Raw genomic sequence first — 21,895 nt, 5'->3', positions numbered from 1 at the left:
TTTCATTTGAGTTGTTTCATTTCAGCTGGTCAATTCAATGGCCAGTTAATTACCCAAGCACTGAATATCATCCTGTGTGGTTTTATTGGCAAAGAACCATTTTGTTTTCCAGTTGTTTTTCCTTTTGACAGTGTGTGCAAGAGTGTGGATGCACAGCACTGTTGTGTGACAGCTTTACTGGGCACTTGGAGCAAGCAGAGCTTGCAGTGAGCATTCTCCTTGTACTCTGAAATTAATGTGCCAATTTACCTCGGGAAAAAACATAAAATTCATCTCTTCTTGAACAGATGAACAGAAAAGGGAAAAAAATAAACCCAAAATATATGAACCAAGTATGTAGAACTTATTTACTTTGTGAGTGCTTACTCAGGCACAGCCTTCAGCTTTTTATTAAGCTCAGTATTCACATGCAAGCCTAATGCTTACAAGATTTTTCTCATCACCTTCTTGATGATAAAATAGATGTCAGTCATTGGTAAATGTGCTTGGTTTGGACTGTGTTTACTGCTCCTGACAGCTCCTGAGGGCACCTCAGGGTGGGAGGTGAGGACAGTGGGTTCTGCACCAGAAATTTTAAACTCTGAGCAACTATTGACTATCTGCTTTTGACAAAAGAGAAAAGGTGAAAAAAGAGTCAAGGTCTTTTACTGCAGGAATTTGGCAAAACCTCAAGCTTATTGATTGAAGAATGATCCATAAAGACTGATTTGCCAATTTTTTTAGTGGGTTTTGTTCCTGTTTTCAGTCAAAATCCTGTCTAGGGGTTTGGTCAGTCCTGTGCACATGGAGGTAAATCAGGCACTTCTCTAATTAAACAGTAATGCCAAAAGCTTTAGAGAGGTTTCCTCTTCCTATAATAGATCTTTTTAGCTCCAAAATGAGCTCTGTATAGAAAGTTTGACTTGAATTTTGTGTAAGGGGAGATAAGGGCTGCCAGTTTGTGTTTACTCTGGAAATAACACCTTTGAGTTCTTTCTTTTTAGGGACAGAGAACCAAAACCTGGGCTGGGGTTATTTCTGCTTGGTCCCATCAGTCATGGCCTCCTTTAGCTTGAAGAATAAGATTCTTCAGGTTTCAAGTTAGGTATCATCAGTTTTCTCTCCATTGCTACAGGAGGAGGAGGTTGAAGTTTTTAAGTAGTTTTTATTAGAGAAAAGTCAAAAGAGAAAAACGAGCAGCACTTTGATTTTTCTACTTCAGCACCAATGCTGCCCGACAGGAGAAGGATTAATGGGTGATGGAAAGTTCCAGAGCAGGGGAGCTCAGTCCCTCTTTGCAGGATACCTGGAGCACTGCTGTGTGGAGTGATTCCTTTTTCATTCCCAGCCTGAGGGGACGGATTCCCAGCAGCCACTGTGGAAGTGGCAGTTCTTATGTGAGAGAAAGGAACATAAATTCTGACTTGTCATCCCTGCAGAGTAAAGATGCACCTGATTTACAGCAGTCTGTGACCTGCTCTTACAGCAGACTCATCCTGGGACACAACTACAGGTATTGGTCACTGTTTTATTGGGGGTTTTTAAGCTAACCCAAACTGCAAGTATGTACAGACATAAAAGACCAGAGTAGACAATTGCAGCTGGTTTTAGAATCAAAACCCACTGATTACTCTGAAACATTATTTTGCTCCCTTGTCTGTGTGAGCTGCTCATCCTGTGATCCTGCAGGTTGCCCCCAATATTTACAAATCACAACACAAAACACCCCCCACTTGAATTCTGTTGTCTTCTACAAAATCAGAAGTGAAGTGTGACTGGAGCTTTTTGGTTTCTGCTGCTTGAGGTTCAGTCACTTCCCAGGGGCAGCAGCAGACTCAGATCCAAGCTGGGAATTAGGGGAAGGAAGGACTCCAGTGTCCATGTGTACAGTTGTATCCTCAGAACCTCGTTTCCAGAATTCAGGATAATCTTGTTACAAGGCTGTACAGCTCCTGTTGGTCTCAAAATTCCAGTTCTGTTTGCCAAGCCTATATAAATAGCTGTAGAATAGTTACATCTGGCTGCACATCATAGAGAAAATTACAGCTGCTATGGGCTGGAATCATCTGCCACCTGATGCCAACTTTATCTGTGAAAAGAGTTTATATTTATGCTTAATATTTATATAAATTTTATAATTTCAATAGAATATTTAATAAAGTTAATATTTTAATATATTTTTGTATACTTTTAAATATTTATATAATTTTATTTATATTTATGCTTAATAAAATGAAGAGCAAAAGTTGCATGACAAGTTCTTGTGTTTAACATGCTGTCATTGACAGGCAAATGCTTATCAATGTTCTTATAAAATCCCATTAATGCCTCTGCTGAACACTCAGTGTCACTTTGTGAATTAACCAGAATTTCACAGAATATCCTGAGTTGAAGGAACCCACAAGGATCATCAGTTCCAGTTGGTGAACACCAGCTGAACAGCAAAGAGACTGCAAAAGATCGGCTTTAGAAGTGTATATAAAGAAAAATCCCCAAATCTCTATTTAATCTCTGCTGGGGGTTTTAACCCTCAAAGAACATAAGATAAGATAAAGGCTTTAGGCTGCATCTCAGATGTTATCACTGTGACAGTGCAGCACTGATGGCTCCCTCCTTTTGGCTTAAACCTTTTTTTACTTTCCTATTGGCACCAGACTTACAAATCATCCCTGGCAGATGTGAGCTGTGATAGCCAGGATGTACCTAAAGGTGAGCCCCAAGCTCCTGAAGACATCCAGGAGCAAAAGCTGCTGCTCTTAAATCCAGCTCTAGGATAAGCTCCTGCTCTTGGACAATGCTCCTGCTTCTCTCTACCACAGAACAAGTAATGGGGAAAGAGGCAAAAATGCAAAACTATTGAACACTTCATGTAACAGGCACCCACCCAACTCAGCCTGGAACAGCTGATACGTGTCTGGATTTCGGATTGTGGAGGCAATGAACACCTCAGGAGCTTTCCTGTCTGCTCTGGAGGTGGAGAGTTTCTGCAGCATCCCAATGAGGGCCAAAATTATCTCAGGATCATATACCACATCTACCAAAAAAAGAAAAAAAAAAGAAACATACAATATTTATTGAGAATTGAGCAAAAAACAGAATAAAAACTGCAAAGCAGAAATACAATCTTCACAGTGCAGGAGAATATTGATATTTTATGGGCTATGCCCTCATCACTAAAAATCAGTGCTCCTTTTTGTAAATGGATTGTCAGATATTTTATTTAAGCCCATCCTAAGGGAAACAGCAAAAACCACTGAGTGTTGGTGCTCTGTTCCCCCTGCCCTTGGCAAAACAAACCTGCCTTGTTAGAAATGAGAGGTTTAGAGGCTGATGCCAAGGACTTGCAGAAGTTTTCATCTGGAGTCAGTCCCTGGAGAGCAGAAATGGTGGTGTGAGGTCAGTGAACACCAAGGGGAGCAGAATGCTGATGCTCAGAGGGGCTTGTTTCCTACACAGAGGTGCCCAGATATGTGCACCACTGCAGTAACTCATGCTGCAATGTGCTCAGGGCACATCCTGCTGCACTGAGGAACAGCAAATAGCAGAGATGTCAATGCCCCCCAGTTCTTGCCTTCTGCTGGGGCTGGTCTGGGCACTGAGCAGTGTCATTGGCATTAGGACTGTGCAGTGACTTCATTTTATAGAATTCCCATTCACTGCATCCTGTAATATCTTGGATGTCAAAGTAATTTTGGCATCCAAGGTATCACCCACAGGTGCACAAGGGATCAACCCTTTTTACACCTGGAGTCTCTGGCTTTTCTTTGTAAAGCTCTAAATCAGGTGTAAGACCTACAGCTGAGACATTCTGCTCTCACTGGGGATCACCACTATTGTCCCACTGGCACTAGGTTTTCCATGATTGGATTTTTTATAAAACTCCCTCCAAATTTATACACAGACAAGTCCAAGACAAGGTCTGTGGTTGGTTTTTGCTATTCTGTTATTCCTCAAGAGGCTGCCAGGGTTGCTGAGCCCTGCCCATCCCTGCTCCCCGTGAGTGGGTGCAGTACCTGCTGCAATGACAACATCAGCTCTGACACCCAGCAGTTGTTTTTCTGTCACTGAGCCCCAGTCAAGCTCAGCAACAATCACTTTTGGGTTTTGGCACTTCTCTCCTTCCACCTTCTGTCCTTGGGACTCTGTTTGGATGCTCCAGGTCACGTCAGGCTCCGGGATGAAGCCGTTTAGCCGGATGTTTTCTCCCAGCTGTCTGAGAACATGGGGGTGGCAGTCACTAAATATGAATGTCCTGGGTTGGCAGGTTTTGCAGATGGCAATTCCAGTGAAACCAATCCCACTCCCTAATTCCAGGATTGTCCTGAGGGTAAAGGAATAAAAAATACTATCAGGACTCTGCACTGAGTTGGAAATCAAAACATTCTAAATATAATGAAAGGTAAAATCAGTTCCAGATAATTACAATAATTTTTGAGTGAACCATCCACAATCTAACCTTTGTCCCAAGCAACTAGAGAGTTGGGAATAACTGGGGGTGGAACTGTCAGCACAAAATTAATTAGCTGAAATGCTGATTCCTGTAAGGCACAAACATTCCCACCACAGGGATGAGAGACATTCCCACCTGGCTTTAGCCATCTGCAGCACAGTTGTTTCCACCTGAGCTGGCTTTCCAGTTTTTAGTCAGTGGTGAGAAACAGACACTGAGCAGCACAGTTCCTTCCCCTGTGAGCTTCATTATTATTAATTATCTTTCCTCAAAAGCCCTTGCTCGTCTTGACTGCTTATAAATAAAGTAGAAATTACATGATCAGAGCTGCACACTAATCATCTAATGTAGATAATCCTTGGTGAACCCCATCACGGAGTGAAGGTCGTTAGTTAAATTACTGAAAACTGAACAGCTGACCTCACAGAGCAGGTCAGACTGCACAGTGCAAGGGTTTGATCCTAAAACACGTCTTGTCAGGTCCTCTCCTGGGCTAAAGTTTGGTAGAACAGACAAGAGCAGCAATTACTCAGCAGCAAAAGGGTGTAATTTCAGTTATTCTGGGTGTATAGTCTGTTATTAAATATTTCTGTTATTAAATTACTGTTGTGTAGCTTACAGTATCAGAGGACTGGAGCCCCTCTGGAGCCAGGCTGGGAGAGCTGGGGGTGCTCATCTGGAGAAGAGAAGGCTCAGGGACACCTCAGAGCCCCTTCCAGGGCCTAAAGGGGCTCCAGGAGAGCTGCAGAGGGACTTTGCGTGCCAAGACACGGAGTAATGTCTTCCCACTGCCAGAGAGCAGGGAAAGATGGAATATTGGGGAGAAACTGCTGCCTGGGAGGGTGGGCAGGCCCTGGCACAGGGTGCCCAGAGAAGCTGTGGCTGCCCCTGGATCCCTGAAAGTGTCCAAGGTCAGGCTGGACGGGGCTTGGAGCAGCCTGGGACAGTGGAAGGTCTCCCTGCCCATGATATCCCTTCCCAGCCAAACCATTCTGTGATCCTACAGGAATGAAGAGCTCTTTCCTCATAACTCCAGCCCTGCTGCTGCCATACCTGTCCCTGAACACGCTGGGGTTCTGCAGTGCCCACTGGGCCAGGTGCAGAGCAGCTTCCCACGTGACGAGCCCTGTGGTGCCCCCGGAGATCAGCGCTGTGCTCTCGGAGAGGCTCACACAGTCCCCTGTGGGCTGCAGGACACAGGAAAGCAAAGATGGATCAGCACAGGCTGTGGATTTAGAGTTTACAGCAATAGTAACACCTGGAAAAAAGCAGGAAGCACTCCAGGCTTCAGGGTGGGTTTTTAAAGCCACTTCTTGCTTAGTTTGTGGGAGTAAACGTGGTTTAGAAGATTTCAGTGTCAGTTTTTACCAATATGTAGTTCTTGTAACAGTGAGTAGATTCTTCTTCTTTTAGAACATTTGCCAGTGCCTCGTAGAGCTCATCCAGGGGTTCAGCTGCTGTGGATTCAAGCTGTGGGGAGGAGAACAGGGCAGCTCTGAGCATCACATTGTCATGAAACACAAAACAATTGCACTCTAAGCCCCGTTTTAGTACAGTGTGTTTACACTGAATGATGTGGGTGGTTATTACATGAGATATTTTCAAGGCAAAAAAAAAAAGAGCAAGTGAACAAGTGAAAAATAAGCTGAAAAAAGCAAGAGGTACCTTTTTGATAAGCTCAGTCAGGAAGCACCTCCTGTACTTGGCCGAAGGGGGATATTTCACACACAGAGGGTGAAGAATTGTCTACAATGAGAACAGCCATGGAAACCAATTACTCAGGGCAGGGTTTATGAAAGGCACTAAGGACTAGAGAAGGACCATTAATTGGCTCTGGCTGCCATGAAATGCATTGGAATTTAGTCTGAACAAAATATGCTAAGCCAGAAATTTAAATGGGATGACTTCTGACAGATTTGTGAGTTTCCAGATCTGTGGCCACGAATTTCTTACTTTTTGTGGCAACAAAAATCTCAATTTTCAATAGAATAAAAAGAAAATGAGTAAAAGAGTAAAGAGTGGAAATGATCCATTTTACTCTCCTTCTTCTTTTCTCTTCTCTTCCTTCTTTCTGTTTTGGTTTGCTGCCTGATTTGTGATCTCCATCTGCAGGGACAGTTTGGGCACCACCATTCCCTGTATCCCCCAATATCCAGGAGCAGCTGCGCTGACTGTGCCATTCACCACATCAGTGCTCTGACACGCGGGTCTCAATTTTGATCTAAGAACACGCAAATACCAGCAGAGGAGGAAATCTGCAGTTCTGCAGAGCCTAACTAAACACTGCGACACCGGCTCACCGATCTCTGCATTTCCGAGCAATTCCGGGGGCTTTGGGACGCGCTGGCACCGCCCGTCGGTGGCACGGGGGTGACTCCGAGCTGTCCCTCACCTTGTGCAGAATATCCGCCAGCAGCTCGGAGTCCGGCGCAGCGCTCAGGCTTTGTTCGAGCTCCTAAAACAGGATAAGTAAATAAATAAACAAGGCGGCGGTGCCGCCTCCCCCCGCCCGGCACCCCCGTACCGGCCAGGGCAGCGAGCGGAGCGGGCGCGCAGCCAGGAACCGGCGCTGGAAGCGCAGCGCCAGCCCCGGCCGCGGCTCGGCCATGGCCCCGCAGAGCACGGCCGGGCAGGCCGCGAGTCCCCGGCCTCGCCTGGCGCAGTCCCCGGAGCAGGAGCCGCCCACAGGGCGGAGCGGCACCGCCCGACGCGGGCTGGAAGCAGAGAACGGGGAGCGGGGATCGAACTTGCGACCCCCGGGACACGACCGGGGGCCCCCACTGAACTGCCCGGGCCGCAAGGGGGCGCCACCACCCCACTGCGGCAACAGCGGGGCGGGCCTGAGGCGGGCAGAGACAGCGAGGGAACACCGGGAGCGGGAAAACAAACACCGGGATCTGGGAACAAACCTCGGGATCTGGGGAACACCGGGAGCGGGAAAACAAACACCGGGATCTGGGAATAAACCTCGGGATCTGGGGAACACCGGGAGCGGGAAAACAAACACCGGGAGCTGGGAATAAACCTCGGGATCTGGGGAAACCCGGGATCTGGGGAACATGGAATCACTGGATCAATGAATCATTGCGATCCTAAGAATCATGGAAACACTGTAATTATGGAATCGTGGGATCATTAGAAACATGGAAGCACAGAATCACAGAATATTGTAATAATGGAATCAATGGGATCATTGAATAGTTTGACTAGGAAGGATGAGGGACCTTAAACCTTCCAATCCCCTGCCATGGCAGGGACACCTTCCACTATCCCAGGCTGCTCCAAGCTCCATCCAGCCTGGCCTTGGACACTTCCAGGGATCCAGGGGCAGCCACAGCTTCTCTGGGCACCCTGTGCCAGGGCCTGCCCACCCTCACAGCCAACAATTCCTTCCCAATATCCCATCCATCCCTGCCCTCTGGCAGTGGAAGCCATTCCCTGTGTCCTGTTCCTCCATGTTATTGCAAATAGACTTGCCCCGTCTTTCCCGTCAGTTCCCTGCAGGCACTGGAAGAGGCCACATTTGAATCACCCCTGAGCTGTTTTTTCCCAGACACTCCCGGTTCCCTGAGCTCCCCTCACGGCAGCGCCGCCCCAACCCGGCCATCGCCTCGGTGGCCTTGGACGCGACACAACTGCGCGCGCCGTGACGTCACGGCCGCGCGCCGCGGCGAAGGACACGGCGCCCGAGGGGGGCCGAGCCGGACCGGAGCGAGCCGAGGGGGGCCGAGCCGGACCGGAGCGAGCCGAGGGGGGCCGAGCCGGACCGGAGCGAGCCGAGCGGGGCCGAGCCGGACCGGAGCGAGCCGAGGGGGGCCGAGCCGGACCGGAGCGAGCCGAGCGGGGCCGAGCCGGACCGGAGCGAGCGGGACTGGGCCGCCTCAGGCGCCATGAGCGGCCCCGTGCAGGATGAGAAGCTGCGGGTGCAGCAGCTCCGCGCCCTGCGGCGCCGCTGGCTGCGGGACCAGGAGCTGAGCCCTCGGGAGCCCGTCCTGCCGCCGCGGCAGCTTGGGCCCGTGGCCGCCTTCTGGGAGCGCTTCCTGCAGCCCGGGGATCTCTGGCGGCAGCAGGTGAGCGGCGGGACGCTGGCACCGTGCGGCCTTTCCTGGGCCCGGCCTCACTGTCCCTGTGCCCGCAGGTGCACAAGTTCTACCAGGCCGGCCGCTTCGTCACCCTGCGGGTGCTGATCCCCGCCTGGGCCATCACCTACTACCTGAAGTACCACGTCCAGGTGCGTGCGGGCCCGGGGTGTTGAAGGGAATGCCCGGGAACGGGCGGGGAAATGCTGGAAAAAGCCCAGGGAGATGATGCGAGGAGTGATCCCACACCGAGTGTGTGAATGTGCTGCTTACATTCGGTTACAGATGAAGGCCAGATCCCCGTGGCCTGTTCACCACTTGTGTTTCCTTGCTGGGGAACTTATGTATAAACTTATGTATAAACGTTGTGTGATACCTCACCCCAAAGAATCACCCTTGTGAGACCCCACCTGCAGAGCTGCCTCCAGCCCTGGGGCCAACAGCAGCAGGACGTGGAGCTGCTGGAGAGGATCCAGAGGAGCCCACAGAGATTCCCCAAGGGCTGGAGCCCCTCTGGAGCCAGGCTGGGAGAGCTGGGGGTGCTCACCTGGAGAGGAGAAGGCTCCAGGGACACCTCAGAGCCCCTTCCAGGGCCTAAAGGGGCTCCAGGAGAGCTGCAGAGGGACTTGGGACAAGGGATGGAGGGACAGGACACAGGGAATGGCTTCCCACTGCCAGAGGGCAGGGATAGATGGGATATTGGGAAGGAATTGTTGGCTGTGAGGGTGGGGAGGCCCTGGCACAGGGTGCCCAGAGAAGCTGTGGCTGCCCCTGGATCCCTGGAAGTGTCCAAGGCCAGGCTGGATGGGGCTTGGAGCAGCCTGGGATAGTGGAAGGTGTTTCTGCCATGGCAGGGAGTGGAAAGTTTAAGGTCCCTTCCAACCAAAATTATTCCATGTTCTATGGCAATGCCCAGCTTTTCCCGTGAGGTGAGCTGAAAAGTTTTGTCTGAATTGTTCCTGTCCTGCAGGAGCAGCCCTGGGAATAACCAGGGCAGCTGTTGCTGTGGGGAGGGAAGAGGGCCAGCACTGCCCTCCATGGCAGGTGTGACTGTTGTAGCCTCAGGTATTTCTCTAAGTAGCAAAAGGTTTAATGAGACTTGTGCTTAGCCCAGTTCGTATTCTGGAAAGGTTGTGGTGCCCATTTTGAAAATCCTTTGTGCAGTAACACTGTTCTTTCTACCCTTTCCCTCTTATCTCCCCCACTTCCAGAAATTGCCCCACGGTGTGGTTGCGACAAATCCACGGATATTCCCAGTAAGTCTCTTAACACTTGTCTTGTCTCCCAGCCATGTCACACAGACGGGAAGGGGTTTCCAGGGAGGTTTGTGCAGCACCTGAGAAATGTCTAGTGAATGACTTTCCCAAGGGATGTGCTGGGTCCTGTGGGCAGCACAGGGACAGTGGGTTTGGGCACTTTCATCTTGTCCTCAGTCCCTGTGGGACTTGCCCTCATTCCCTTTGGGAATGTTTGTGATTATTAGCACACAGAATTATTAACACACATGATTATTAACACAGAATCAAACAGGAGTGGCTCTGCTTCTCCTCATTGTCAGCACAGGGAATGTTGGTTGTGGCCTCTTGGTCCTAGTTGTCCCTGAAGGTCCTCCACACTCATGTGTCCCCAAAGAGCTGTGTCACCTCAGCTTGGGACAAGTTTCATGAAGGAGAGAGTGTCACAATGGTCCTTTCTGTTTTCAGGCTGCTCTGAGCTGTTAGTGGTATAACAAATTAGAGGGCAAATATTCCCACAGAAGATCAGCTCTGCCCTGACTGCTGCCCATTTTTGCATAACACCTCCCAGTTGTGCTCTGTCTAAAATAAAATTATAAAATATTCCATCCCAAACAACCACAAAGCAACACACTGAAGGTCAAGCTGTTGGCCTCAGTCTTCAGCCTAGTTTTTCAGTTGAGTTAGGTCAGTTCAGCAGGCCGAGATTGTGCCTGGAGCCAGAACAACCAGCACTGGGGCAGCAAGTTGATTTTTGAGGGATTGCACGGCCTTCCATGGGCTCTGGGCTGTGGGTTTGGACTCATCACTGCTGGAGGGGATTACACAGTGCTATAAGTAATTTTTAAAATAAATCAGGCTCAAAATTTGTGGCTGTTGTTCTGTAGTGAAAGCAAGGGGTAAAGCAAGTACAGACTCCAGGTAATTGTGCTGTGATGTTATTCCTGTTTCCTGGGAATGTTGGGTGAATGAGAGTGTTCTGAGTGAGTCGTGGTGAGATTCTTGCCTGGAACTGGGGACAGTTGCAGGTTCACTGAAGGACTGGGCTGTGCAAGGGGAGCCTGGATGCCACAGGGAATGCTCACCACGCTCTCATCCCACAGGGGGACAGGATTTTAGAGACTGGAGAGATCATGCCACCCCTGAGAGACGAGCTCCACAAGCACCACTGATGGTCAGGAGCCAATTTCCTCCTTGGGTGAACATGGTGAGAGCTGCACCTGCTCTGTCTCTTCCATAAAAGAGTCTTTATTCTGCATTGTCTCAGCTCTTCTGTCATTTACTGTCTCCTTAGTCTGCTCCTCATGTGGGAGTTCATTATTACTGGATCCTGGGGATCTCCAACCCCCTTACTCACCTTTCAATGAGACCTGGCAGCAGGACAGTGTGGGCCTTGAGGTGATGAGAGAGACAATCTGGATCCCAGGGATTTTGGAGCAGGCTGCTCCAAAGAACAAAATCCCACTGAGCTCACTCACACTTGGTTCTCCTCTCCCACTCTACCAAACCCTTTCTACCAACCCATTCTGACAGAATTCCAGTGAAAACCTGGCTTCCACCTATGTCATCCCACCTCTCTGCCTAGGGAGGGTGGCAGAAGAGGCACTGCTTCCAGAAATCCTTTTTACCACTCTTTCCTCTGCCTTCAGCCCTTTCTGAGGAGGAGTCTTCCAGCCCCCACATAGCTGGGGCACTTTGTACTGGGAAGACTGGTCTCTTGAAGAGCAGGGAGCTGGAGGCAATGATCCCTGTGGATCCCTTCCAAGTTGACATATTCTATGATTTGAAGTGTTTTAGCAGCTACTTTGGGGATAGGAATGGTTAAACCAGCAATCCAAAGGGTAACCTGGGGGGCTGTGACAGAATCCCCTCAGGGAGACACGAGAGAGCAGCCCAGCCTGTGTGAGGAGCAGGAGACTGGTCTGAGCCCCTGTCCTGTGTTTGGGGACAGCCAGACCCCTCATAATGGCTCTGGTACAGACTTGAACCATTGGGGCCACGGCAAACATGGGGAAAACTGTCCAGCAGTCAAAGGACATCAGGGGGCCCATGGACCCCATGCCCAGGGCCCTGCCAAACCCATGTCCCTTTCTTTCCTTGGGTAAACAGTGGCTCAGGGTGGGACAGCAGGTGGGGAATGAAGTGGTGGGGCAGTAGGATCCTCTGGGTCATCACTGGTGGGGCTGGGGAGTGAGCAGGGGCTGTTGGGGAGCACTGGGAAAGCAGAGTCAGGGAGAGACTGGGTGTTGATGGGCTGTTGAGGGGTGGTGGGGTTGGTAGAGGGGCTGCAGGGGGATGAGACTTGTCCTTCCCAAGGCCCTGGGGGTCCCTGTCACTACCCCTACCCCAAGGTGTGCCCAAGGGCCACAGCGAGCCCACCACCCTGGCCAGTGACCCAAGGAGGCCTCCCCTCCCTGGGGTCCCCTCTGATGACAGCTGGGGTACCCCAAATCCCCGATGTCCCCATGCATTTGTGCAGTGCTTGTGAAGAACTGGGAACTATACCATCTGTGGGACACCACACACCCAAGGGGTGCCTGATGCTCCCAGAGCTCCCAGATTCCCTCAAGAAGGTCCTGATATGCCCAGGACTCTGAAATTCCCCTAAGGAAATGCTGACAACTCCTCCTCTAGTGACAATTCCCCCAGGACTACAGGGAATTCCTAGTAGCCCCAGAGTGCCATGAACATTCCCACAGCTCCAGCACCACAAGAGACACCCCAATCCCCCATGTCCCCATGATGTGGGGCCCAGGGGGGCATTTTGGGCCACAGACTCTGTCCCAAGGACAGGTGTGGGGCTCTGGGATCACCTGGGGGTTTTGGAACAGATAATCCTCCCTGAGCAGAGGGGATGGATACCTTTCCCTGGAGCAGGGAGAGGTTTGAGTGTCACAACCAGACAAAAAAAGACAACAGAGCACACTGAACATGTCCTGGCACAGCTGCAACAGAACCATTCATCTCCATCCCCTCAGATGTCCCACTGCAGGTGACAGCACGTGGTGCTGGGTGAGCAGCAGGTGTCAGACTGCACACTGCTGACAGCTGCTGGACCTCTGCTGTGCCTCCACAAACAGTCTGGATCTTCCCTGGAGCATTCCTGTACCTCTCAAAGTCATTGAGTCCATTTCCCTAATACCAAAAACGTGGGTGATGCATTCTCTTGACAATGAAAGCAAAACTCTTCTGGGTTTGTACCACACTGTTCCCTCAAATGCTCTCAGTGTTGCACACACAGATATTACACATCTTCTACACAACTTGGAAATCCCTACCAGCTAAAAACATATCACTGGTCAGTGAGAGACACACACAGATAATCAGAGAGTTGTAAAGTGGTTTGGGTTGAAGGAACTTTAAAGCTCATTTTGTCCCACCCCCTGCCATGGGCAGGGACACCTTCCACTAACCCAGGTTTTTCCAAGCCCTGTCCAGCCTGGTATTGGACTTTTCCAGGGATGGGGCAGCCACAGCCTCTCTGGGCACCCTGTGCCAGGGCCTCCCCACCCTTATTCAACATATATACATTATATATTTAGTCAAGGGTTGCATTTCCTTGCACCTGCCTTGCTGCAAAAAGCCTTCCATTGCAACAGCTCAAGGAGGAAGATCTCCCCCAAACCAGTGATGGATCATTGGCCTTCTGTCCTGCCCAGTGCCAGCCACCGGGACCCCCTCTTGCTCAGGCTGCAGCTGGGAGGGTTGAGGGCAGGTACCAGGAAAGAGCCATGTGCCAGTGTGGAGGTCAGCAGAGGTGAGAACGGAGGGAAGGCTCCTGGTGTCCTGGGAAATGAGCACTGGGAGATTCTGGGATGTAGAACATGCAAACCCTTTCTCTCTCTCACCTGATGTGCCCCAGGCAGGAGCTGCTGGTTCCAGCACAGCCAGAACACAACGGGAATTCTCCCTGTGCATCCTCCGGTCCCTGCCAACCCTGGGCGTGTACTCCTGTGCTTGGCCAGCTGGGGCTGCTCCAGGCCACCTCCCATCCTCCGGGGTATCCCATGGCACAGAAGCTCAGGATCAGCGCCAGAGGAGCTCACCCGGAGCTGTGTCTGGGCAGACACACATTGATCCATGGCTGCTTGGATCTCAGCTGTGTGAGTCCATGGTGTAGGGAGAGCTGCCTGATACTCTCCTCTGTCAGATTTGGGAATGGTGGTGGGTGGGGGAGAACCTTTGCAGCCGGAAGAAAGCAAGGTTTGTATGGTCAAAAAAAGCTAAAGATGGCCCAGGCAGCTCCAGGAAAAAACATGGAATAGTCATTTTAGGAGACATGTCAGGTGGAGAAGAAGCTGGGGGTCAGTGTGGGGTTACAATGCTTGAAAATGATTGTTTTCTGTGATGATGTTTGCTCAGGGGATCAAGAAGGCCGTGGACCCCATGCCCAGGGCCCTGCCAAACCCACATCCCTTTCTTTCCTTGGGTAAGTGGTGGCTCAGGGTGGGACAGCAGGTGGGGAATGAACACGTGACATTTAGCCAGGCCTTCAGCCACAGCATTCCTTCATTCCCAGGAATGCAGCTCAATGCAATATTGATGCCTCTGCTGCACCAAGTGTTTGATCCACTTTATCATCAATGACAGGAATTTGTCTGGAATAACTGGAATCCTTTTTCTTTTTCCAGTGCATAGATGTGATGGACACTACCAGTTATGGGCTTCAGTTTATCCAGCTAAAATTAGGGAATGTGGATCCCAGTTCACTGAATTTCTGACAAGCTGGGAGAGCTTGGGGTGTTCACCTGGAGAGGAGAAGGCTCCAGGGACACCTCAGAGCCCCTTCCAGGGCCTAAAGGGGCTCCAGGAGAGCTGCAGAGGGACTTGGGACAAGGCATGGAGGGACAGGACACAGGGAATGGCTTCCCACTGCCAGAGGGCAGGGCTGGATGGGATATTGGGAAGGAATTGTTGGCTGTGAGGGTGGGGAGGCCCTGGCACAGGGTGCCCAGAGAAGCTGTGGCTGCCCCTGGATCCCTGGAAGTGTCCAAGGCCAGGCTGGGATGGGGCTTGGAGCAGCCTGGGATAGTGGAAGGTGCCATGGCAGGAGCAGAATGAGAAGAGCTTTAATATTCCTTCCAACCCAAACCTCCACATGATTTTAATTCCTAACTGAATACGCTGAAATCATCCACTTTTTGAAATCACTTTCTAACTGGGCAAAGTTTGCTTCATACATTTATTCTCCAAATAATGAGGGCCAGGCTGGTGACATAATTCCAGCCAGGATCTCTCTGTCATGCCAGAGCTGGGGTCTGTGCTGTGGAGATGACGAAGCCCACACAAGCTGCAGAGACTCCTCTGCTGTGCTGTCACACTGCTCACACTCGTTAATAATCCTGAGCTTAACAAAAGGAGCTGAACCGAACTCCCCACTCATGGGCATGTTTTGGGTGCTTTGAGGAACCAACTGCTATTCCATAAGGCTGAAGAGATCAGGGAGGAAGACACCCAGCAGGTCTCCTGTGACATGTAGGGCCAGGACCTGGGCACCTGAGGGTAGCCCATGTGGCACCAGAGTGCAGGCACTGAATGTCCCCATGTGCCAAATTATGGAGTTAATGCTCCATAGCTGGTGACAGATCTTACTGGAAACACCCACCATGGTGGAGCCAGCCGATTCTTTTAAATCCAGATTCTCCCTTTCCCCAGTAGATCCTGAGAGGTTTTGCCCTACAATGGACAAGGCAGCCCCACTGGCCATGGCAGGATTCCTGGGGATGTCCTGTGCAGAGCCAGTTGGACTTGATGCTCCTGGTGGGTCTCTTCCAGCTTGGGATATTCCATGATCCTGTGATTTTGGGGATACCTGCTCTGTGCTTTCCTCAGGCACTGCTGGAGCATCAACCCCTCAACTTCCCCAACTGTGGAAATTTATCTGTGAGGGCAGCATGGGGCTGCTCCTCTCCTGGCCCACCCCAAAGAACAGTGGCAGAACTGTGTCTGCAGCCTCTAGAAACAATCTGTGTGCAAATAAATGTGTTGATACAACTGGTAGGCGCATCTTGTAGAGGGATTAAGGGAAGCCCAAGCTCTTCATCAGTTTTTGGTCCCTCCATTGTCGTACAGAAGGTCGCAACAACACTTGCCATTTCAGCCCCACTCAACTGCCCAGAGAAAGCCTGAGGTGCCCTTTGGGGAGGGTCCAACAGCCTAAAGAGAACATTTTCCCTGTTTAGCAGCTGTCATGTTTCACTCAGCAGCCAGTAAACCTCCTCCAAGACTGGTGGCTTAAATGATGCTGCTTTTGCTGGAACAACAACCACTGATTTCCCATCAGGGTGTGCTGGACCGGCTGGGCCGGGTCCCATCTGGGACCCCCTTCCCGTTTCCACTCGTGGCTCCAGGAGGGAGCAGCCCAGCACGGCGAGCACAGCAAGTGCTGCACGAACTGCTCCCAGCTCTCATCTCCGTGAGGGTTTGAAGGGGCTTCTTAACCCGGCGAGTCTGGCCTTGGGCTGGGTCGGGACGTGGCTCTGGGCTCCGGGGCTGGGTGGGGATGCAGGCCCCACCTGCAGCTGCCCGAGGGCCGCGGCCCCGCTCCACCGTCCCACGCCGAAACACGGCTGCACATCGCCCGCAGCGCCGAGCAGATCCCTACCGGCTCCACCTTTGCTTCATGTGCCGCCAGGTCATTAAGAGCTGTAATTATGAGCGGCTTCTGCCCAGGTTGGCTCAGCCGCGGGCTCTGATCCTCACAGGGAACGCTCGGATCCTCCATCCCTTCACGGCGGCGCCTTCCATGGGAGCGGGCGGGGACGCTCAGGGGCGCACGGAACCTCCGTGTGAGGGCTCAGGGCCACGCACCCGCCTTTCCGAAACCGCGACCCCTGACGAACGGAGCAACGGGACCCCCGGCACACGCCAGGACCCCGCAGGACCCTCCGCGACCCTCAGCCCGGGCAGGTCCCGCCGCCCCCGAGGGCGGCACCGCCTGCGCTGCGACCCCCGGCCGGGAGGCGGCGCTCTCGCACGGCCCGCAAGGCACGCTGGGAGTCGTAGTCCTACCCCGCCGCACGGCGCCCGCCGCCCCTCACCGGCCGCTCCGGCTCCCGCCCTCCGCGCGCCCGGAGCTCACCGGTCCCTCCGCCCCGATCCACCGCCGCTGCCCGGGGCCCCGCCGGGCCTGCCCCGGCCCCGAACCCCCATTCCCGGTGCCCCGCTCGGCCGCCACTTTCCGCTTCCTGCGCGCGGCGCCCCTCGGGGCTCGTAGTCCCGCCGCGCTATTCACGACGGCCCCTGCGCTGTCTCCGCGCCGCACGCCCGCGGCCGGGACGGGGCGCTGCGCCACGGCGGCGGCGTAGGGCGGGCGGGAGGAAGGGCCGGCGGGGCGGCCGGGGCGGGTGCGAGCTGCTCCGCCCGGAGGAACGCGCGGGGCCGGGGGGACAGAGCGGCGGCACGGCGCCTCCACCCCCAGGTGAGCGACGACGGGGGCGCGGGGGAGCGAGCGGGGACGGGCCGCCCGCCCGGGGCCTCTCGCCGCAGCCCCGCGGGCCGCGGCTCCCGCCCGCGCCGGGGCTCGCCTGAGGCTCTCCCGGCCAGAGGCGCCGGCTGGGCCCGGCCGCCCCCGGGCTGGCCCGCACCACCTGTTGCCGGTGGGCCCGAGCGGAGGTTGGAGGCCGGGGCGGCCTGGGGGGGGCGGGCGGTGCCGGGGTCCCGGCTCGGGGCTGTGCGGCGGTCGGGGTGCCTTGCCCGGGGCTTTTGAGGGACCCGGGGGCTGCGGGGGCCCCGCTCGCACCCCAGCCCGGCCGCACAGCCGGAGGGGTTGGGGTTCGTGCAGCAGCCGGTGGGGACGGGGAGGCTCCGTGACTGGCCGCGTTAGGCTGCAGTGCCTGACCTGCCTTCGCCCCGTGCCCGGTGCGGGGAGATCGCAGCTCCCGGGTCCCCCGCGGGCAGGGGAGCCCCGCTTCGGGCACCGCCGAGTGCCGGCTCCGGGCTGGAGCACGGCAGAGCTTCCAGCGCCCCGGGCTGCCTGTCCTTCAGGTCTTCACTCTCACCTCCAGCTTAGACACCCGTGCTAGGGCTGAGCAGGGTTTTATGCAGTTTCTCAAGCCTCGGCGAGTTTGCCCTTTAGAATCAGTTGGTTGGCTCTTATCCTTGGGTCTTGAACATCCTAAGGCTGTTGAGTCCCGGTGTCTCATCAAGACCCCTGGGTTTTACTGCATGTCAGCTCAGTTGCAGTTGAAGCATTTCAGCCTCCAGGTCCTGGATCCAGGAGTCTTAGAAGATGGAAAAAGCTCTGTACTTGCCAGCCTCTCCATTTACTGAGCTCTCTCCTCTCCCTGCTCTTGCTCTTGGGGTACATCCCCCCCAGGCACCAGGAAACAACTGTTCAGGGTGATCATCCATGGGCCTGTCAGAGGAGATGGGATAATGTGCACGTTGTGTTTGAAATGTCATACTGTTTCCTCCAAGCATTTTTTCAGCTGGGGTTCTCACTGAAGCTTGGCGCCCTGTAGGCCTGCAGGCCCAGGATGCGGCTGGGTGGGTTCTCATGGTCGGACAGAAGGTTATCTGGGCATTGCTCACTGCACGTGGCCTGGGGCACTGGTGCAGGACAGTGCTGCACTGCTGTGGGTCAGTCAAGAGCTGATGGAGACTGGGAGATGTGTTTGGAGGCAGCCAGGGTAGAGGTGAGATGTGCATATCCCAGACTGTGGCTGTTGTGGCTCTGAATGCAGAGATCTTGCCACGCTTTGTGTGTTGTCACCTGGGTCTCAGAGGGACTTGTGCTTCAGGGCTGTGTTCTTCCCTAAACTGGAGCAGACCTGCGGTGACAGACTGGCCGCCTGTGACTCTGAGAGTCTGCTGGTGGCTTTTGTCTAGCCATTTTTTGAGATCCTGCTGAACAGTCTGGCTCATGCCCCTGAGTGCAGCAGAGCAGGGTTGAGCTCTGCCTGAGCATAGCCTGTCCAAGGCATGATTCAGATTACCCTGATTTTATGTATGTGGGGATATTAACTCGTTTCAAGTTGCATCAGCTTCTGTTTGTATCCAAGGCTTTAACAGTTGAAGGCAGAAGGCAGGACCCAGCATTGCTCCCTTCTTCAGGAGGGCTTGAATGGCTGGAGAACCCTTTGAAGGTCTGATGTGACTGGCTGGGTTTGCTAAGCCCAATTGCTCTGGCAGGAGGGAGAGCAGCCTTCTCCAGCCTGATGGCTTGGTGCATAAGGGAACTGGACGCATGGGCCAGGCATGGTGTCTCCTGAATCAGAATAAATCTTGGAAAACAACCCATAAGTGCTAAAGTTGCACGTAAAAGAGATCGGGCGTTGTGCCCAGACTCGGAGCTGTCTCATGGTGGTGGAAGGGCTGGGTGACCCCATGGAGGAGCCTGGTAATCAGCAGATGCACTGATTACCCCTCACTCTCCTGGCTTGCTCCCCCCTTATCTTTGCTCTGGGCACCCTTTATCTTTGCTTGGAATTCCACTGGCTTTGGAGAGGGAAGTGGCCACAGCCCTGGCATTCCCTCAGCCAGCTGAGTGCCGTTGGCTTTAACTCGTGGAAAACATGCTGCTCTCCTCTGTCCCAGAGGTTTTGTGGGAGCTTTCCAAGTTTGCACAACCAGTGCATGTGAGACCTAGAGAGAGACTCAGCCTGTGCTGTGTGTCCATGGTCATGTTGATCCTCGTCAGTGGAAATATCATCTGCTTCTAGGTGGAGAAATGCTGTTTTCCTCCCATCTTCCTGCTTCACTGAATCTCCAGGCTTGATTTTTTTTTGGCTTCGTTGTGACCCTTCCTGTGAGCAGAGGGGTCTGGGAAGGATCAGGCCCTGTGGCATTTCTCCAAGTTAGGGTTTTTTATGAAGCAGAGGGAAGCTGGAATGAGGGACTGTGGCTGCCAGCGGTCAGAAGAGGCAGGTTTGGAAAGCATGTGCAGCCCAGTGTCCTTCCACCATGGCTCTCTCCCAGTGTCCAGAGCTGGGGGGAACCTTGTGAGCCCCTGATTTGCTGGAACTCGGGGCTCTGAGCAAGGTCATGCTCAGCGCAGCCTTTGGTGGGAAAGCTGCTTATGCGGGTGGGACAGGTGAGTCAGTGGCTTCCTCCTCATATTCCATCATAATCCCACTCTCTGGAGCGAAGAGAGCTGCCTCCCTGCTCCCTGGAAGCCTCTGCCTGTGTTTGCTCATTGCTTTTGGAGCCTTCCTGAGAGGCTCCCTCCTCTCCAGGCCACATTCAGCAAGCTGGGCAGGGAGGAGCAGGCTGCTCCGAATTTCTGTCACATTTGCTGTTTGGAGTGTTGACACTTGCCTTGCATTTAGCAATGGGAGCTGAGGAAGCCAAAAGAGGCAGAAGAGCTGCTGCCTGGTCACGAGAAACATTTAACTCTTGCCCTCACAACTCCCTTCCCTGTGTGCTGGCAGCTCTCAGGTTGGCTGATAGGAAATGCCGGTGGTGTTCCCAAAATTTGTTCGTGTTCAGTTGCTTGAAAGATGAGGAGGGTTTTTGTGTGCCATTTCCTCTTGCTCTGGAAGAAAAAAACGCTGATGCCCTGGTGCCTGGGCAGAAGGGAGAAGGGGGGGCCCTGGCAAGGAAATAGGATCCAGAGAAATGTGTCACCAGCAGAAAGAGCAATTGTTTTCCTGCATTTCCATGGCAGAGCCTTGTCCTGTTCAGGCAGCCCATGTTTGACAGCCAAGATAATACATTTATATTGATGTAATTAGCGGGACGTGGAGTTTGCTGAATGGCTCGGGGGCAGCCTGCTTTTCAGACTAACTCCAGCAAATAGATCAGGGAGGATTGGAAAGCTGCCGTGGGTTGCTGGAATTGGCCCGTTGGGTTTCTGGAGGTTGAATACATAACTGCTGATATTTCCTATTGTGCTGTACCCTGCTTATTTGAAAAGAAAATAACTCAAGGGAACATGGGGCTATTTTTGCCAGCTTGAGATGATCAAGTTTGATTTCTAAAAACTGAAGCCGAGTCTTTAGGCTTGCACATTAAAACCAGTGTTGGAGCCATATCTCTGTTCCTTCACAAATGCGTGCCTCCACGCTTTGCCAACGGTGTAAACTCTAATGAGTGTTCATAAAAAAAAAGAGAAAGAGCTTTTCTGTTCCTGCAGTGCAGCCCTTTTTGTAGGAAATGCTGTGGGCCTGAGCAGGGTCAGCATCAGGGACAGTGACAGTGGCAGTGTGTCAGGGGACTGAGCTGGTGTCCTGCCCCAGTCCTGCCGTGAGCAGCCCTTGCCAAACCTTGGGGTTATCAGTGCATTCTCAATTTGGTGAAATAGAGACCAAGACCTTAAAAAAAGCTGTTGTCCCCTCCAGTGATGCTGCCCAGCTGCATTTCTAATGTGATGCTTCCAGTGGCACTAAAATCTCCCCTTCAGCATCTTGTTCCTAGTCCCAGCCCAGGTGATTTCAGTTTACTGAGGATATCATAGGGGGCTTCCCAACTTGTGTCCTTCTGCTTCTGTAACAAAAAGGTTTGCAGAGGAAGTTACTCATGGACAACTTTGCTGGCAGCAAATCCCTTGTGTTTGTGCTGATCTGTGGAAGTGGAAGCACAGCCCCAAGGTCCTTGTGTGCTGAGCTGTCTTCTCCCGTGGCCATCCACAGAGGCTGCAGCACTCATGTGGTCAAGCTCCTGCTCTCCAGCTTGCCCCTTGTCAGTCTGCTTCCTGCAGACTGTCCAGCAGGCAGAATTCGGGAGGTCCTTGGAATTGCAGCCCAGCAGGTCTGTGCTGAGTGCTTTCCCTTCATATCCCATGGTATGTGCAAGGATAATGATGTGATGTGGCACTTTGGGGGTGCTCTGTCCGCTGGTGTTGGTCTCACTCCCTCATTAGCTCTCCTGAATCTCCAGCCTTTCCAGTGCAGGAGCAGCCCAGGCAGTGCCTTGGAGGTGCTGTGGGTCTGGAATTCCCTGTGTAGCTTCAAAGACCCTTGGGCTAAAAGGTTCAGGGTGGTCCTTGTGAGCCTGAAGGCTTCCTGAATCAGTCCCCTACTTACTCCTTACTGGTTCCCAAGGGGTGTCCCTTGCCCATTCTGTACACCCTCCCTCTCCTGCTCTGGTTCCATTAGCAGCACCTGCCCAGGTGTTCACCACAGGGTGTCTTTTCCCCACTGTCTGCAATTGTCAGTGGTGGGGAGTGCTGGAAGAGAAAAGCTCTTTCTTCTTGGTGGTTTCACCATCACCTA

The 21,895-nt window shown here is 52.9% G+C and overlaps 3 protein-coding genes across 13 annotated transcripts in view; 2 read left to right on the top strand and 1 right to left on the bottom strand.

The window, feature by feature from the left end:
* Positions 1-1,581: 1,581 nt before the first annotated feature.
* Positions 1,582-7,625, bottom strand: EEF2KMT (eukaryotic elongation factor 2 lysine methyltransferase). Of its 3 annotated transcripts, none has more exons than XM_058849879.1 (8): positions 7,455-7,625; positions 6,822-6,884; positions 6,095-6,175; positions 5,798-5,899; positions 5,483-5,616; positions 3,993-4,300; positions 2,864-3,013; positions 1,582-2,068 (listed from the first exon to the last, which is right to left on the bottom strand). In XM_058849879.1, exons 1-8 carry the CDS (start codon positions 7,488-7,490, stop codon positions 1,968-1,970), a joined length of 975 nt encoding a protein of 324 aa, XP_058705862.1. In that variant the 5' UTR covers positions 7,491-7,625; the 3' UTR covers positions 1,582-1,967. The 3 variants fall into 3 exon arrangements, with proteins under 3 accessions (XP_058705862.1, XP_058705861.1, XP_058705863.1); XM_058849878.1 differs by lacking the exon at positions 7,455-7,625 and adding an exon at positions 6,954-7,086; XM_058849880.1 differs by lacking the exons at positions 6,095-6,175; positions 7,455-7,625 and adding an exon at positions 6,954-7,086.
* A 458-nt stretch (positions 7,626-8,083) lies between these two features.
* Positions 8,084-10,999, top strand: NDUFB6 (NADH:ubiquinone oxidoreductase subunit B6). Its single transcript, XM_058849435.1, has 4 exons — positions 8,084-8,499; positions 8,568-8,660; positions 9,720-9,764; positions 10,847-10,999. Exons 1-4 carry the CDS (start codon positions 8,320-8,322, stop codon positions 10,913-10,915), a joined length of 387 nt encoding a protein of 128 aa, XP_058705418.1. The 5' UTR covers positions 8,084-8,319; the 3' UTR covers positions 10,916-10,999.
* Positions 11,000-14,840: 3,841 nt separating this feature from the next.
* The window catches only part of CAPN15 (calpain 15), a 58,718-nt gene continuing 51,663 nt past the window's right edge, over positions 14,841-21,895 (top strand). For 6 of the 9 annotated variants that reach the window (XM_058849427.1, XM_058849426.1, XM_058849431.1 and 3 more), the window contains exon 1: positions 14,845-17,163. The gene's annotated coding sequence lies outside the window, so the exon portion shown is untranslated. Of the gene's footprint in view, positions 17,164-21,895 lie in introns of all 9 variants that reach the window. The other 3 variants (XM_058849429.1, XM_058849434.1, XM_058849428.1) reach the window with 2 other exon arrangements.

This window comes from Poecile atricapillus, chromosome 14, assembly GCF_030490865.1.
Source record: "Poecile atricapillus isolate bPoeAtr1 chromosome 14, bPoeAtr1.hap1, whole genome shotgun sequence".
Lineage (NCBI taxonomy): Eukaryota > Metazoa > Chordata > Aves > Passeriformes > Paridae > Poecile > Poecile atricapillus.
Note: the sequence above shows the minus strand (reverse complement) of the source record. Positions and strands in the feature narration are given on the sequence as shown.

Excerpts from the sequence above, each read along its gene's own strand:
- EEF2KMT (XM_058849878.1), bottom strand. The coding sequence starts at position 7,037 with ATGGCCGAGCCGCGGCCGGGGCTGGCGCTGCGCTTCCAGCGCCGGTTC. Across the intron at positions 6,176-6,821 it reads TGGCGGATATTCTGCACAAG|ACAATTCTTCACCCTCTGTG; the intron begins GTGAGGGACAGC and ends TTCTCATTGTAG. Across the intron at positions 5,900-6,094 it reads TGACTGAGCTTATCAAAAAG|CTTGAATCCACAGCAGCTGA; the intron begins GTACCTCTTGCT and ends TCCTCCCCACAG.
- NDUFB6 (XM_058849435.1), top strand. The coding sequence starts at position 8,320 with ATGAGCGGCCCCGTGCAGGATGAGAAGCTGCGGGTGCAGCAGCTCCGC. Across the intron at positions 8,500-8,567 it reads GGGATCTCTGGCGGCAGCAG|GTGCACAAGTTCTACCAGGC; the intron begins GTGAGCGGCGGG and ends CTGTGCCCGCAG. Across the intron at positions 8,661-9,719 it reads ACCTGAAGTACCACGTCCAG|AAATTGCCCCACGGTGTGGT; the intron begins GTGCGTGCGGGC and ends CCCCACTTCCAG.